Source organism: Gossypium raimondii, chromosome 10 (genome assembly GCF_025698545.1).
Source record: "Gossypium raimondii isolate GPD5lz chromosome 10, ASM2569854v1, whole genome shotgun sequence".
NCBI classification, from domain to species: domain Eukaryota; kingdom Viridiplantae; phylum Streptophyta; class Magnoliopsida; order Malvales; family Malvaceae; genus Gossypium; species Gossypium raimondii.
The window spans coordinates 58846474-58863168 of NC_068574.1; the positions used below are offsets into that span (position 1 = coordinate 58846474).

The window sequence follows — 16695 nt, forward strand, 5'->3', positions numbered from 1 at the left end:
CAAAAAAGGCAAAAAAAAAAAAAAAATGGAAAATGACCTTGCATGAAACTACTCATGCAATTGGTTCAACTCATTCTATCTACCTTTCAAGAGCTTTATTTAATACATGGATGCTTAATAATTCATTTATTTAATAACTTATTTTAGGGACCCAACATATGTCTTTTTATTTTCTAGTTTATTTTCTATTTCAGTATATTTTACATCTAAACTATATAGATTTTTTATATAGATATAAATTTTATTTAATCAATCAATTTAATAAATTAAATTTATTTTATTTAGTTTAGAGTTATAAATAGAGATAATTAGAGTAAAAAATCATTTATATATTTTATGATTGTCAAAATTTCTCTCAAAAACAAGTACATATTTGCACCAATTCATCCCATTTAATGCAAACATATTAAATATTTATATGTCCATATAATATATATATATAAATTGGGGTCTTAAGAAAACCATGAAATTAATAATGATGTAATTGCCATTTACTAATCATATAACTAAACTTAATCTCATTTTCTTTCCATCTCAAAACTAAAAAGGAAAAAGAAGAAGAAAGAAAACCACTTTGCTTAGTTGGTAAAAGCGAAAGTTGTGAGTATTGAATAATCAGAGTGATAGTATATAGAATATTTTCCCATTAAAATATGTTTTGCTATAAGACATTTTAGGCTAGTTGGCTAGTCATTACTGAGCTGTTTCCACGAGACTTCCTTTCTTTTAAAGTAAAATGAAGTCATCTTTCTCAAATCACTACTTTCTGGGTTTGCTCTGTTAAGAAAAAAAAAAGACAGAAGGGGGAAAATTATCAGTTATTGATCAAAGCCAAAAGGTACGCCATCTGCTTTTCTTTTCCCTGCTTTGCTCTTACTCTTTTGAAATACTTGTCGGTATAAACAAGCTTAGGCAGGCAGTTTAAACCATGAAAATGGACTTCTTTTATGCTTTAAATCTATTTAGCTTTTAGATTTTGAGTCCTGTACTTTTTGGATTTAAAATCTTCATCTTTCCATTCAAATTGACCCGTAGTGTTGTTGACCTGACAAATATAAAAAGGTCAAATAAATTTTTAGCCTTAATTTGATCTTTACTTTTTAAAATTACATAAAAATTCAGAATTAAAAAGAAAACATATTTTCAGTAAAATCCATTAAAAAAATTGTGGAAAACACTCTTTAAAGTTGGTAGAAAAAAGGGAAAAGAAGGGGTGACAATGAGGAAAGCTGCATAAGCACTTTTGTTTGTGATCTATCAACAACTTGTGCCTTCCACATACTGCAATATGGTTATTAAGAGGTTGAGTACTGACTTGTCGTGTAGAAGACGATTTGTAGTAGATCTAATCATGGGTTGGGTCAATATAAAAATTTTTGATTTATTTTTTAAATTTGGACTCGGCTCAACTAAAAAAATGGGGATAAAATTTTACTTAAGTTCAACCCAGATAAAAAAAATACAAAATTTAAACCCATCCATATTAAATTTTTAAGATTATTTTTAATATAAAAATAAATTTAAAAATATAATACATCAAATACTCTAAAAATATTAAAATAAATGTTTCTTAACAAATTGAAATATGGTAAATAAAAATTTTATACTTAAATAACATTAACATAGTTGCAACTTAGCAAATAAATATTTCTAAAATAATAGCAAAATTAAAAATAAAATAAGAGCTATACAATATCTAAATAATAGTAGCAAAATAGTAGTAATATAAGAGTAAAACAGTAGCAAAATAAAAACATAACAGTAAAAAACAACATAAAAGCAGCAAACAGCAGCAAAAAAATAGTTAAATTCGGTCAGGTCCAAACTAAAAAAATCTTGTCTGAGGCTCGGCCTATTTAAAACACGAATCTTATTTTTGTTCGAACCTTATTTTTTAGGTTTATATTATTACCTAAACTCTTTATGTTTCGGATGGACTTTGTAATTCGACTCATGAATCATGATCAAGTCTATTTTATGGTGAACGGTTGGAAAGATGGTTTGATAGGGTACTAAAATTAAATGAAAAATCATTTAAAAAACAAATTAAATATTCAAACATTAAATATATATTTTATATATAATTGATTTGAACTAAATTAACAAAATATTTTAATACTGCTTCTAGAATAAAATAAAAACAGTACACCAAACAATCAAAATATAAGAAATAGGTATAATTTTGAATTAGTTGAAAATAATTTAAATAATAATTAGAAAACTATTTTTAAAAGATGTGTTGTAAAATTTATTCAAAGTGTAAAAGACAAATTATTCCTTCAATGCTTAGCCAAAAAAAAAAAAAAATTATTCCTTCAAAAAAAGATAATTATTAAAAAAAGATTATCTATTAACAAAATTACTTTACTTTAATTGTCATAAAGTAAAACATTAATCTCATACTTATATTTTTAAGATTATGCAAATGAGTTCTTTTTAAAAATATATATAAGATAATTCAAGTTTTGGTCTTTGTTGTCGCTGTGGTTATTCAGTTTGCTCTCTCGATGGAGATTGTTATTGCCATCGTTGGCTCTATTGTAGCTAAAGCTGTAGAGTATACGATCTCTCCTATCAAAAACCATGTCAAATACCTTTCCAATCATCAGCAATATGTTGAGACCCTCAAGAACCGAGCTAATAGGCTGAAAGATGCAAGGGACGGAGTGCAGCATTCTGTTGATGCAGCTAAACGAAACGGTGAGGAGATCGAAGGTGATGTTGACAAATGGCTGTCTGCAGTCGACAAAATGATCCTTGAACAAGTAGAGAAAGTGATGCAAGATGAAGAAAAAGCAAAGAAAAAGTGTTTCATTGGTTTGTGTCCTAATTTCAGGACACGTTACAAGCTTAGCCTGAAAGCTGAAGAGGAGGCAAAGGCTGTTGCCGAGCTACTTGAACATGGCAAGTTTGAAAGGGTTTCCTATCGTGCAGCTCCGCAAGGTATCGTGGTTGCACCAGTTAAAGGTTATGAGGAATTCGAGTCAAGAATGTCGATTTTGAACGGAATAATGGAGGCACTAAAAGATGATAGAGTCAGCGTTGTTGGGGTGCATGGTATGGGCGGGATTGGAAAAACAACGCTGGTCAAAGAAATCGCTAGAAAGGTCAAGGGCAAGTTGTTTGATTCGGTTGTCATAGCAACCGTAACTCAAGCCATCGATATTGAGAAGATTCAGAACCAAATTGCAGACTTCTTGGGCTTGAAATTTGAGGAACAGAGTATGGTTGGAAAGGCATTTCGACTACGAGAAAGATTGATGGAGAAGAGGATTCTGGTTGTGTTGGATGATATTTGGGAAAAGTTAGATATTGAGGAAGTTGGGATTCCTTTGGGAGATGAACACAAGGGATGCAAGTTGCTGTTAACTTCTAGAGAACTCAATGTTTTATTAAATGGGATGGATGCTCAGAAAAATTTTCCCATCGGGGTTTTAAATGAAAAGGAAGCCTGGGACCTGTTCAAGAAGATGGCTGGCGACTGTGTTGAAAGTTGCGATTTGAAGCCTATAGCTATGGAGGTAGCCAAAAAATGTGCAGGATTGCCAATAGCCATTGCGACAGTTGCAGGGGCTTTGAGAAACAAAAGATTGTTTGAATGGAAGAATGCTTTACGAGAACTGGAGAGGCCTTCGTCAAGCAACTTCACGGGGATAAATGCTGCATATTCAGCTATAGAGTGGAGTTTTAATTATTTAGAAAGCGAGGAAGTTAAGCTGACTTTCTTGCTTTGCAGTGTAATAGGCCATAATGGTCTCGTTGAGGACTTGGTAAGATATACTCTAGGTTTGGGTTTATTTGACGGTGTCTACACCATGGAAGAAGCTAGAAATAAAATATTGACGGTTGTGGCTAATCTCAAAGCGTCTGCCTTGTTGCTTGATAGTTATAATGATGAGCGCTTTGATATCCATGATGTTGTTTGGGATGCTGCTTTAGCTATTGCATTGAAGGACTATCGTATGCTTGTTTTGAGAGATCATGTTCCAAAGGAGTGGTCCGATAAGGAGAAAATAAATAGCTGGAGTCTGGTCAGCTTACGTTGTCCTCAGATTATAGCTAACCTTCCTAAGGAGATGGAGTGTTCAGGTCTTTCCTTCTTCCATATGGCCGGCGCAGTTAAAATTCCTCCCAATTTTTTCAAACAAACCAAAGGCCTCAAAGTCTTAGATTTGTTCAGAATGCAGTTTTCATCCCTACCTAAATCAATTATTCACCTCACAGACCTTCGCATGTTGTGTCTAAAAGAATCTGCAGTTGATGACATAACCATCATAGGAGAGCTCAAGAATTTAGAAATCCTTGACCTTTCTCAGTCAGCTATCAAAGAACTGCCTAAGGAGATGGCACAATTGACTCAATTAAGGTTGTTAGATTTGAGTCGGTGTAGACAACTCGAAATCATCTCACCAAATGTCTTGTCAAGTTTATCTGAATTAAAAGAATTATATATGGGTGGAAGCTTTGTTGAATGGGAAAAGGAAGGAGTAGCTGAAAATGAGAAGAAAAATGCAAGCCTTGACGAATTAAACAATTTGCCTTGTCTATCTACTTTATATGTTCATATCCCTGATGCCCAAATGATTCCAAAGCATCGATTTGTTGAAACTTTGGACAAATACGTTATTTGTGTAGGTGATTATAATAGGTTTGTATGGTACCAAAGTCATGAATGTTTGAGAACATTGAGGCTCAAGTTATGTACAAACATTCGTTTGGACAATGGGTTGAAAATGTTGCTGATAAAGACTGAAGCTTTGTACCTAGAGGGACTTGAAGGCGTCAAGAACGTACTTGTGGAGTTAAATAATGGGAAAGATCTTCCACATTTAAAGAGACTTCACATCGAAAATGGTATGCATGTACAGAATATTACAATGAATGAAATTGGGGTTTCTGAATTATGCTCCATCACACTTGAAAATCTACCGCAACTCATTAGCTTTTGCTCTCAAGACGAAAGGTGTTCCATTATTTCCGAGCCCTTACCACTTTTCAATAAACAGGTATCTGTTTGCTTTTATTTGTTATTTCTTATACAACTTTTAGTTAGTAATACTTCTAATAATAAAAATAAATAATAGTGTATAATGGTTTTCAGGGTTCAAAAATAAATTTCAAACTCAAAACAAATGGAAATTTAATTTCTAATCCAAACTGACTGCCTAACAAATTTTTTTAATTCTGAAAATGAAATTGGAACCAACAATTCCAACTAAAATTGTCTTTAAAATTTAAAATCATATTTCCAAATTATGTACATTCTATCTTTCCTTTCCTCTCCTTTTAGATTTTAAAGAATAAAAATAATTGTGTAAATATGTGCAATTTGTTTTCCATCACTTGGAAAGCTTGCAATTAACACCAAAATAATATGGCACAACCAGACATGCCATTGGGTTACGAATTTGAGGAGCTTGATCATCAAAGGATGCGGCAAGTTGGAGCATCTGTTATCACCCTCTCTCGCTAGAAGTCTGGTGCAGCTCCAATGCTTTGAGATAGAGGATTGCTATTGCTTAAGGGACATAATACTTACAGGGGAAATTGAAGAAGAAAGGAAAGATGTGATTTGTTTCCCTCGATTAAATTCCCTGGAAATAGTGGGTCTTCCAAACCTCATCTTCTTCAACTCAGGAAACCATAATATTGAGTTCCCATTGTTAAAAGAGCTAAAGATTGAGCGTTGCCCCAAGTTAATAGAATTCATTAGTCAGAATAGTAATCAGTCCGGCATGCACGCTCTCTTCAGTGAGAAGGTGATTTATTTCATTACTCTTACGCTCTTATATAATTCTGTTGATTTGTCCTTGTTATTTTGTCTGGCATTATATGAGCTAACTTTTATACTGGCACGAATTAAATATAGGTTGCATTTCCTAGGTTGGAAAAGATGACAATCAACAAGTTGAGAAATGTGAAAATGATGTTTCATAATGACTTTGCACCAGGTTCTTTTCAAAATCTACGAAAAATAAGAGTTGAGAGATGTGGGAGTCTGAAAAATCTATTTCCAGTGTCAATAGCCCAACATCTTCCACAACTTGAACATTTACGCATCACTAATTGTGGAGTGGAGGAGATTGTATCGAAAGGGGAAGGAGTGGAGGAGCAGCCTGTGAGGTTCGAGTTTCCGCAAGTGTCTTCCCTTGAGGTTACATCCCTAAAAGAGCTCAAATGTTTCTATGAAGGGCAACATACAATAGTCTGGCCCCTGTTGAAAATATTGAAAACAGATTGTTCTGCTTTGCTAAAGATAGTGGCTTCGGAACATCTTAGATTAATCCAAGGAAATGAGCAGCCAGTTTTGTTGGTTGAAGAGGTATGTATATCATTACAACTATATTTCTTTTCATGATTTAAGCCACCGTCACATCCATCTCTTGTTGATATATATATATTATGTGAAACGGTTGTTGCTTATCCATTTTAATTCAGATTTTTTATGCACTTCTTTCAGCTTATTTTTATCATTTTTTTATTTCTAATTTATTGTGCTTTCTTAAAACAAAATATTCATCTATTTTGGATTGGTTTGATTTTATATTGATTTTGTTGAGGTTTAATCATCGATATCAAACACCAAAATTGTAGATCTTATGTTCTTTTTAAGCATATAGATCAACATTGTGCCTAACTTGTTTATGTTTAATTGGTTTCAAGGTCATTTCCAATTTAGAGGAACTTGAGTTATTAAATTTTGGTGATATGGACCAGTTTCCACCAGCCTTGTTTCAAGAGATTAAAGTTTTTGAAGTGCGTGGTGGCTCTCGATCTTCTATATTTCCTTTCATTCGAAGATTTTACAATTTGGATAGTTTTAAGCTTCGTGATTTTGATTTCAAATACGTAGTCCCTTGTAAAGGAGACGTTGGGACTCTCACACCAATTAGAAATCTGATACTGGATCGTGCCATGAATCTTAATCATATATGGAGGAAAGATTCGGAGTTTGACCATATTCTTTCTAATCTCCAAAAACTCGAAGTTTGGGAATGTGATGATTTGATAAATATTACAGTCTCCTCCTCATCTTTGCAAAATCTCACAACTTTGAATGTGTCATCTTGTCAAATGATGACAAACTTAGTTACACCCTTAGTGGTTAAGAATCTTGTGCAATTAACGAGAATGAGGGTGACGGGGTGCACTAAAATGACAGAAATAGTGGGAAATGGGGGAGACTGCCATCAGACAATAGTTGTGAGTAAATTGAAATGTTTAGAACTAAGCTATTTACAGAGCCTCACAAGCTTTTGTTCAAGGAATTACACCTTCAACTTCCCTTGTTTGGAAGAATTAGTTGTGGAACACTGTCCTAGATTAAAGACCTTTACTGAAGGAGTTTTAAGCACCCCACAGTTACGAAGAGTAAAACAGTCGAGTTACCCTGAGAAATGGAGTTGGGCAAGTGACTTAAATTCCACCATACAACAGCTCTACACGGAAAAGGTACAAAGTTAATTAATAAGTTCATAAAACTAGTTGGCTTCTTCCTGTCCTGATACAATTAATTTTCTATTTGTGATTGCCATCTAGTGGAATAATATTATAATTTTTTTTAGGATGGATTCTATGACGGATACGATTTGGACATCTCTGACACAATTCCCAAGTCAATAGAAAAATGGATTAGAAACCCTCAAGAAATTTTGGGCTTCAAAAACCTTGTTTCGTTGCATTTTTATAAATGTAGTAGCTTGAAATACATATTTACTTCGTCTATGCTTTTGAGCCTCAATCAACTAGAAGTGATAAAAGTAAAAGAATGCAGTTCAATGGAACAAGTGGTTAGGGAGGAAGCAATGACAGATAAATTCACATTTCTTGCACTCTTCTCCATAAGAATTGAGTTGTGTTCCAACTTGACAAATTTCTATTTGGGAAGTCAAGCTCTTGAATTTCCAGAGTTGTTTAGAATCGCAATAGTTGAGTGTCCAAAAATGAGTACATTTTCTTCCTCAGTTTCAAGAGGAAGTGGAGATGCAAGTGAAAACGTGGTTGGCGAGGGGGGCATCTATGATAACCCTGCAATATTTTTCAGCAATAAGGTAAGTTTAGTATTCAATATTTATCTGCACAACTTATTTCACATTTTCCTTTTATTTGATTAATTTATATGAGTGTGTCTGGTCTATATATATATATTAGAATTAATGTCACGTGATACGTGTTGTATAAATAAATATACGTAATACGTGATAAATATTAATAAATAAGATAATATTTTTAATTTGAAGTTTAAAGTATAAATAAATATATAAAATAAGAATAAAGGAAAAACTTAAAAGTGAAATACTAATAAACAATAAAAATTTAAGAGAAGTTTTAAAGTTAAATACTAATGGACAATAAATAATAAAATAATAATAGAAAATAAAATAAAAATTAATCTTCATCTATTTTAATTTGAAGAATATTTGATGTACTCATGGTACACAAGCTTCATGTATCATCGGTGAATAAGAACATACAATTATCATTAAATACCACAAAAATATAGTAAAGGGTTTATAAATAAATACTAATAAATTTATCTAAACATAATTAAATAAAATTAATTATAATTAAATGTTAAAACCCTAAATCTTAAACTTGAAATTATAAGCCCTTAAACATAAGATCTTAAATCCGAAAGTTATTAATATTTATTTATAATAGCTACGACTAATGTTAAATAAATTTTCATCTTTTTATCTTTTGAATTTGTATTTTGTCAAATCACCTCAAAATGAATGAAAAAGTTTATGTTTGTTAACTTCGCTTATGTGGCAATCCATGTGTATGCAAAATTAGCAATTAATTAATTTTTAAAATATTTTATATATTTTAAATATTTTATAAAATTTTCAAAATAAAATAAAATTAATTGTTGACATGTCATCTACAGGCAATCCAATGTATATAACATCAGCAAAGTTAACAAATGTCAAATTTTTCTCTACTTTGAATGATTTGACAAATAACACAAGTTCAAAGGATAAAAGAAATAAAAATTAAAATAGAGAGCTAAAATGAATTTTTTTATAAAATTGGAGGGTTAAATAAATTATCTATGCCTAACTATTTTTAAGGTAACTCATTAAATAACTTAAGTAATTAATGTAAATCAGTAATGGAAACTACATAAATATGTGAGTCCAACTTAATTAGAAACAAGCATATTCCCTGTCCAATCGCATCAATAATAATCATTCAACAATCATTATAGTATATATGAAAGCTCCAAGTTGTATAGAAAAAGGCTTCTTTCTTTAAAAAGAAAAAAAAAAAAACAAATTTTGCTTTAGGTTACATTTATGCTGCTGAACATTTCATCTAAGTAAAAAAGGTCCGCGTCTGCTAGCTATATTTATCAGTTTATAAATCTTCATACTTATCTACTCTTTTTGATTGTGTTTGTAAGTAAAGAAGGAAGAGTTTTGATGTTATCTTATAATGAAATTTATGTCAACAGGTTATCATTCCTCGTTTGCGGCATCTGGAATTGTCCTTCGTTAACATTCATGAGATATGGCACCACCCATCCTCCCCATCTGTCGGATTCCTAAATTCCTTGCAAGTGAAGAGGTGTCACAATTTGAAATACCTGTTCCCATCTTTCTTGGTAAAAGATCTTGTGCAACTCCGACGCCTTGAAATTTTGGACTGTAATATGATGGAACAAGTAATATTCACGGATGGATTGGTTGAAGAACATCAAGGGAGGAATCAGATGTTTTTCTCTGAACTAGAATTGCTGTGGCTAAAAGACCTTCCCAAACTCACAAGTTTCTGCTTTGAGAATTACTTTGAATTCCAATGTTTGACAGATTTAGAACTAACAAATTGTCCATTGCTAAAAACATTGATCACTAAATGTGTATCCGAAGGTGAACCTGAAATTGGCCAACATGTACAAGCGAGTAACTTGGAGGTTCATAACTCATCTCTCCTCAATGAAAACGTCATTTCTTTACGGGTTCTCCTTTTAATTTATGTTGCTTCGATTGATCTTATTCATTTGAAGTTCTTTCTTTTCCATGCATATTTCAGTTATTAACCTAATGAAATGATTTAGCAGGTTGTTTTCCCTAGTTTGGAGAAGTTGCGGATTCAGAATTGTGATTCGTTAGAACAAATTATTGAGCTGCAAGGAGTCATTGCTGATGAGTCACAGTCAACATCAGCTGCTCAATCTATTATGGCTGAAACAGAGACGACCAAGTTTGTATTTCCCAAACTAATAAACCTCGGATTGGATAAGGTGCCGAGATTGAAAAGTTTCTACTCTAGGATGCATACCACCCAGTGGCCTTCATTGAAACAAATGGACATTATTGAATGCCCCAAAGTACAGATATTTACTCCACAATGTCCTGAGAGTCAGGTTGGAATCTCAAACCAACAACCCTTGTTTTGCGTCAACGAGGTGAGCTCACTAACAGTTTCATACTCCATGTTCATTACTTGAGATTACCTATAAAATGCCTTTTGAAATAACTAATATTCTTACCTTCCTTTTAAATTTATGAGAAAGAAAATGGAAATGATATTCATTCTGTAGTCTAGTTCTTACCAATTCAAAACTCTTTGATCAATGTTTAATATATTCGTTGCCATCCAGGACACTTTCCCTGTATTAGAAGAACTGACACTGAAGACGAATGATATGGTGAAGGGGATATGTGATGGACAGCTCTCATTGCAGTGTTTCCAAAACCTTAAACTTCTTAACCTCCAATTCTTTCCTGAGGCATCCACTACTCTTCCATATTCCTTCATTCGGTCACTACCAATGCTTCATAAGCTTGTTATAGACAATGCTTCCATTTGTCAAATAGTACAATCTGAAGGACTCAGCGACGACGAAAGGCATACATCAGCGTTCTATCAGCTAAAGGAATTAAGTTTGTGTCAACTTCCAGAGTTGACGTTAAAGACTTTTGAACCATCTTTGCTGTCTTTCAAAAATCTAACGACACTGGAAGTTTCAAGGTGCCATGGGTTCATCAATTTAATCGCATGCTCAACAGCTAAGTGCCTGACGCTACTGGAAAGATTGAGCATAGATGATTGTGGGATGATAGAGGAAATCATAGCTTGTGAGGCTGAAGAAATGCAAGGCGGCATTGTATTTCCCAAACTGCAGTATTTGCAACTAAGCTGTCTACCATGTCTAGCAAGCTTTTCCTTGGCCCATCACTCGTTGGAATTCCCAGTCTTGCTAATGGTGAAGGTGACAAAGTGCTCCAAAATGAGGAATTTCTGCCAAGGAGATTTAAGCACACCAAGGCTGGAACAAATGCACTTAACAAGAGATGAGGAAGGTGAACTGCAGTGGGAAGGCGACCTTAACACTACCATAAAACATATGTTCGATGAAATGGTACGAATCATTTAAAGGATTTAAATTCACGTGTTTTTACATACATACATACATAGTTAATTGAACAATTCTTGGTTTGTTATGATCATGCACAGAATGTGCAAAATTCTGAGGTGACGAAGGTTACTGATCAGTTGCCCAAGCTGGAATAAGGAAATATGTTTGGGTGCTTATGCGAAAAGCTCAATTTCGTTTCAAATCAAAACGAATGGTAATTGACTCTTCTATTTTCATCATGGCTAAACTAAAGATTTATAAAGTGACCATAGATACGCCCTTTTTATTGTAGGTTGAGTTGCTCTACTGAAGCACATGGCTGCATCTGTTGGTAGAACGTGAAAGGTTATTTCAGTTTTTGTAAAACTACTATTTGAACTGTTCCATTTCACATTATAACCTCACAATTGTATTTCAAGTGCATCATGCATGGCATTGGGAACTACAAACATGTAAACTTTTACTAGTAAGCAAAATAAATAAATAAAAAAATCATAAATTAGAGTATGAAAGTAAACATATTAAAGCATACTTTTGGTTTCACAATTTAAATGATTTGAGTTAATTTGAAGCCAGAAAAAAGAAGATAAATTCAATTATAAATTCTGATATTTGAAAATTTTCAATAATAATAAGTAAATGCTTAATGAAGTAATTAAGATTATAAGGCAACAAGCTTAATTAAGAGGAGTATTTGTAAATATTAGTAAAATTTACGGTAAATGTTGTATGAAATAAGCAATTTATTTATTAATTAACCAAATAGTTGTTTTAGGGTAAAAAATGTAGTAATATGTTACAGTTTTAGGGTGTTAAATTAATATGATTTGTCTTGATTAAATGTATTAAATTTAATATAACTATTTTGAATTTTATTTTGGGAATTGAATTGATCCGCAAATCAATATATTAAAAATAATATTTTTAATTTGGGAAGGTTTACTAGTAATAATGCTATCTATCTATTGATAAAAAAATATTATAATCAAAATAATATTTTCATGGTAAGCTTAGCTATCCTTTACCGTCAACATCCTTTATGGGTTGCTTAGAGTATTATATATAGATGAAGCTTTAGTTCAACACTGATCTTAATTTAATATTTTGATTATACATATTGACAGATTAAAATTCTTTTTGAAGTTTTATATGTCAGAAAATTTTTTATTTTGAATAGTCTACTTACATTTTAATCCATTTAGTATGTTTAATCACTTTAGGTACAAATATATTTCGTGTACCAATCTAATCATGCACTATAATAGCCAATTTTAATTATAACTTGATGGTAGGTGGTTGATGGTTGTTGGGTTTGGTGAACTCTCAAGTGCTCGAGTCTGCTGATCTAAAGGTTGTGGCCATTCATCTTTAATTTCAGTGTCAGCAAAGGTTTGAGAAGGTTGCTAGTCATCCTAATCCTAATTCCAAGTGTTCTCCCCATCAAAAGTTACATCTTTGGTAATCACAATTTCTTCGTTAAAGGATTAAACAGTTTTCATGCTTTAGATGTTTCACTTACACCTAGAAACACACACTTTTCTCCCTTGTTATCAAGCTTCTTTCTCTTTGCATCTGGAATATGTACATAAGCAATGTAACCAAAAATTTTGAAGTGATCTATCGTTGGTGGTCTCCTTCCACACCAAGCTTCTTCAGGTGTCATGTTTTGAACAACAAAAATTGGGCTTCTGTTCAAAACATGGATGCTCCAATTTACTGCTTCTAGCCAAAATCGTTTTGGGACCCTTCCACCAGCAAGCATGCTCCTTACCATATTAAGTATGGTTATGTTTTTCCTCTTTGATACGCCATTTTGTTGGGGGGTATATGCAGTAGTAAGCTCTTTTCGAATGCCATGACTCTCACGAAATGCTTCAAATTCCTTGGAGCAATATTCTCCTCCACATTAAGTGCGAAGAGCTTGAATGGTTTTCCTGATTTCATTCTCAACAAATGCCTTGAAGCTAGTAAATGCACTAAATGCTTCTAATTTCTCCTGTAAGAACTAAACTCATGTTTTCTGGGAATAATCATGAATGAAAGTAAGGAAATATTTTTTTACCTCCATTAGATGATGGTTTTATTGGCCCTTAGATATTGGAATGAACCAATTCCAGCCACGTTTTGCTCTCAAAGACTTTCCTTTGGGAAATTGTTCACGATTTTGTTTGCTAACAACACAATCTTCACACACCTGGGAAAGAATGACAATCTGAGGAAGGTCGCTGACCATTTCTTTCTGTCTAAGAGTCTTCAAACCCCCAAAATTAAGATGACCATAGTGAAAATGCCAAAACCACGAGTCAACCTTCACTTTAGCCATCAAGCAAGGTTTTAAAATATCTTTGCTTCTTCCCAAAGGTCTCAAAGCATGTTTTGGAGTTTAAGTCTGATTCAATGGTTGCGTTATGTGGCTTGGCCGTAGTTTATTGCACCTTTGTACTTCTTTCTTTTATGAATAAAATCAATGCTTATTAGAAAAAAAGAAAACAAAAACAAATAGTAGATAGCAACAAACAAAGAAAAAAAACCTTATGCCCTACTAACATTTTTTTTTGTACGTTTAGTCAAGATGAATATAATTAAAAATATTAAATAGATGCCAATTGAGTTTTAGTGTAGTTGATATTGGTATTATTAACTTTGCTTAGTCCATATTCCCATAATATGCGATGGTCATATGTGACTTTTAATCCATTTAATCTAATTTGTTGACTTTAGTATTGACTATATCGACTTTTATTCTCGTTGTGCTCTAATGATTTGATTCTATTTTGTGATTCTAGCTTATATAATTCGTGTTGTAATAATTTGATACTTGTAACAAACAAATACAATTTAAAAATTGCTAGTATTTGGTACCTTTGTTAGAATATTATTATGAGATATTATTTTTAGGAATATCGAAATATATTGTATATTAATATATATCTTTTAAGCATATATTTAGGAATATATTATATATCTTTCCTATTCCTACATAACTACTGTTGTATAAATATTATGTATATTCGTGAAGCTTTTCAATGAGATTGAAAGGAATTACCCTATTCTTGTCATGGTATCTAAGCTTGGTGTTTAATACAAAAAAAGAGAAAAATTTAATCGTTTTCAATGGTTGGTAGTGATTCTACTTCTCCACCACCAGGGGCAAGATAATCATCAGGGGGAGAGAGACACTTCTTGGTTTTACCGCTGAGCAGTGACAATCTCTTTTGGTGGTGTTTGGTAATACACAATCCACTACCAATCGGTTGAATGGACATTCATTTCGAGGCAGTTGATTAGAGCGGATGAGAGACGAGATGGACTTTATTACTTCTGACAAGTATCAATGGACAAAGTGGTTTCGATTAAAGCTTTATCCTCTTTGGAACTTTGGCATAGAAGATTGGGTCACCCTTCCGAGAAAGTAGTAAATTAGCTATTTCCTTACGTTAGTAACTCTAGAGATCATTTGAATAAAGCATGCAAAATTTGACATCGGGTTAAACAAACAAAAAATAGTTTTCCAGTTAATGAACAGAAAGCCACTTGTATTCTTGAGTTAGTTTATTGTGATTTATGGGGTTTTTATGATACTCTTTCATAATGTGGATCTCATTGTTCTTTTACATTGGTTGATGATTTCTCTTGTGCTATTTGGGTATATCTATTGGTTAATAAGAATGAGGTTTTCAAGCAGGGGCGAAGGTAGAAAATTTTTCTAGGAGGGTCGAAATTAAATTGTAATTTTTAATAGTGTATATTTTTACAATTTTTAAAGGATTAAATCAAATATTATCATTTTTAAGGGGACTAAAATGTAATTTTATTTTTATTAATTTAAATTTTTAAAATTTCTAAAGAGCCTAAATGGATGATTTTCCATTTTAGGGGGGCTGGGCCTTTGCTAGCCCCCTAGATCCGCCACAGTTTTCAAGATTTTCATGTCATTTATTACTATGATTCATCGTCAATTTTATGAATAGATAAAGTTTGTTAGAAGTGATAATGAGACTGAATTTAATTACCTCCAAGATTATTTTCTTACATATGACATTATTTTTTCAAACATCTTATGTTGGTAATCCTCAACAAAATGGGAGAGGGGAGATGAAACATCAACGAATTTTAAACGTGGCTTGTGTTTTGCATTTTCAAGGAAATCTGTCTTTATTGTTTTTGGGGAGTGTGTTTTGCTGCTTTTTATCTCATCGATTGAACTCTTTCACCTCTTCTTCATCATAAAACACCCTATAAAATGTTGTTTGGTAGACTTCCTTTAATTGATGATCTTTGTGTGTTTGGTTGCTTATGTTTTGTTCATAATTAACATTCTAAAGGTGATAAGTTTAGTAGTCAGAGTCAAAAGTGTGTTTTTGTTAGCTATCATTTTGTCAAAAATAAATAAAATATATTTTAGTATAAGACATTATGGGACTGTTGGCATGTCATTTCTAAGTTGTTTCCACGAAATGCAATCGATACATAAATTAATCATTTTGTCAAAGATGATATCTAAACCTTGAAAACATTTCCTTATTTCTTGTCTGTTTCTACTTTGGTTGTGATGTGCTTTGTTTGATTCTAACCACTCCATTAAATAAATCATCCAAAAACATATATTATATGAGGAATAGGTGGTTGAAGAAGAGAAAGCAAAAATAATAATAAAGAAGGAAATTAATTAGGAAAATAACCTTATATGAAAACACTCATACAATTGGATAACTCATTCACTCCACCTTTAAGAGGAGAAAAAGAAAAACCTTGTTTATGTAATACATGGATACCTAATAATTCATTTATACTTTGGTATAAGACATTTTGGGTTGTCATTTCTGTGCTGTTTCCATGAAATACAATCCAAACTTCCTTTCCTACTTTTAAAGCAAGTAAGAAGTCGTTTTTCTCAATTTATTACTTTCTGGCTTTGCTCCGTTAAGAAGAAAAAAACAGAAGGGGGAAAACTATCGGTTATTGATCAAAGCCAAAAGGTAGGCCATCTGCTGTTCTTTTCCCTGCTTTGCTCTTACTCTTTTGAAATAAGCTTAGGCAGGCAGGTTTAACCATGAGAATAGACTTCTTTTATGCTTTAAATCTCTGAAAAGCTCTTTAAAATTCGTAGAAAAAAAGGGGTGAGTATTAGGAAAGCTGCATAAGCACTTGTGTTTGGGATGTATCAACAACTTGTTGCTTCATGGTTATTCAGAGGTTGGGTGTGATTTATCTTGTAGTCGACCACCTTTTTTTTTATTCGATGCTTTATTTCCATTCAAAACGTTACATGGCTGGAAAGCTGGTTTGATGGTCCAATAAAATTATATGAAAAATCATTAAAAAAAAAC

General features: G+C 32.4%; 1 protein-coding gene across 1 annotated transcript; it reads left to right on the forward strand.

The window, feature by feature from the left end:
- Positions 1-2507: 2507 nt before the first annotated feature.
- LOC105775176 (uncharacterized) lies at positions 2508-13435 on the forward strand. The gene is made up of 11 exons (XM_052621576.1): positions 2508-5006; positions 5352-5759; positions 5870-6322; positions 6664-7452; positions 7566-8051; positions 9458-9916; positions 10064-10411; positions 10607-11368; positions 11464-11579; positions 11658-11710; positions 12658-13435. Exons 1-9 carry the CDS (start codon positions 2508-2510, stop codon positions 11518-11520), a joined length of 6261 nt encoding a protein of 2086 aa, XP_052477536.1. The 3' UTR covers positions 11521-11579; positions 11658-11710; positions 12658-13435.
- Positions 13436-16695: the final 3260 nt, after the last annotated feature.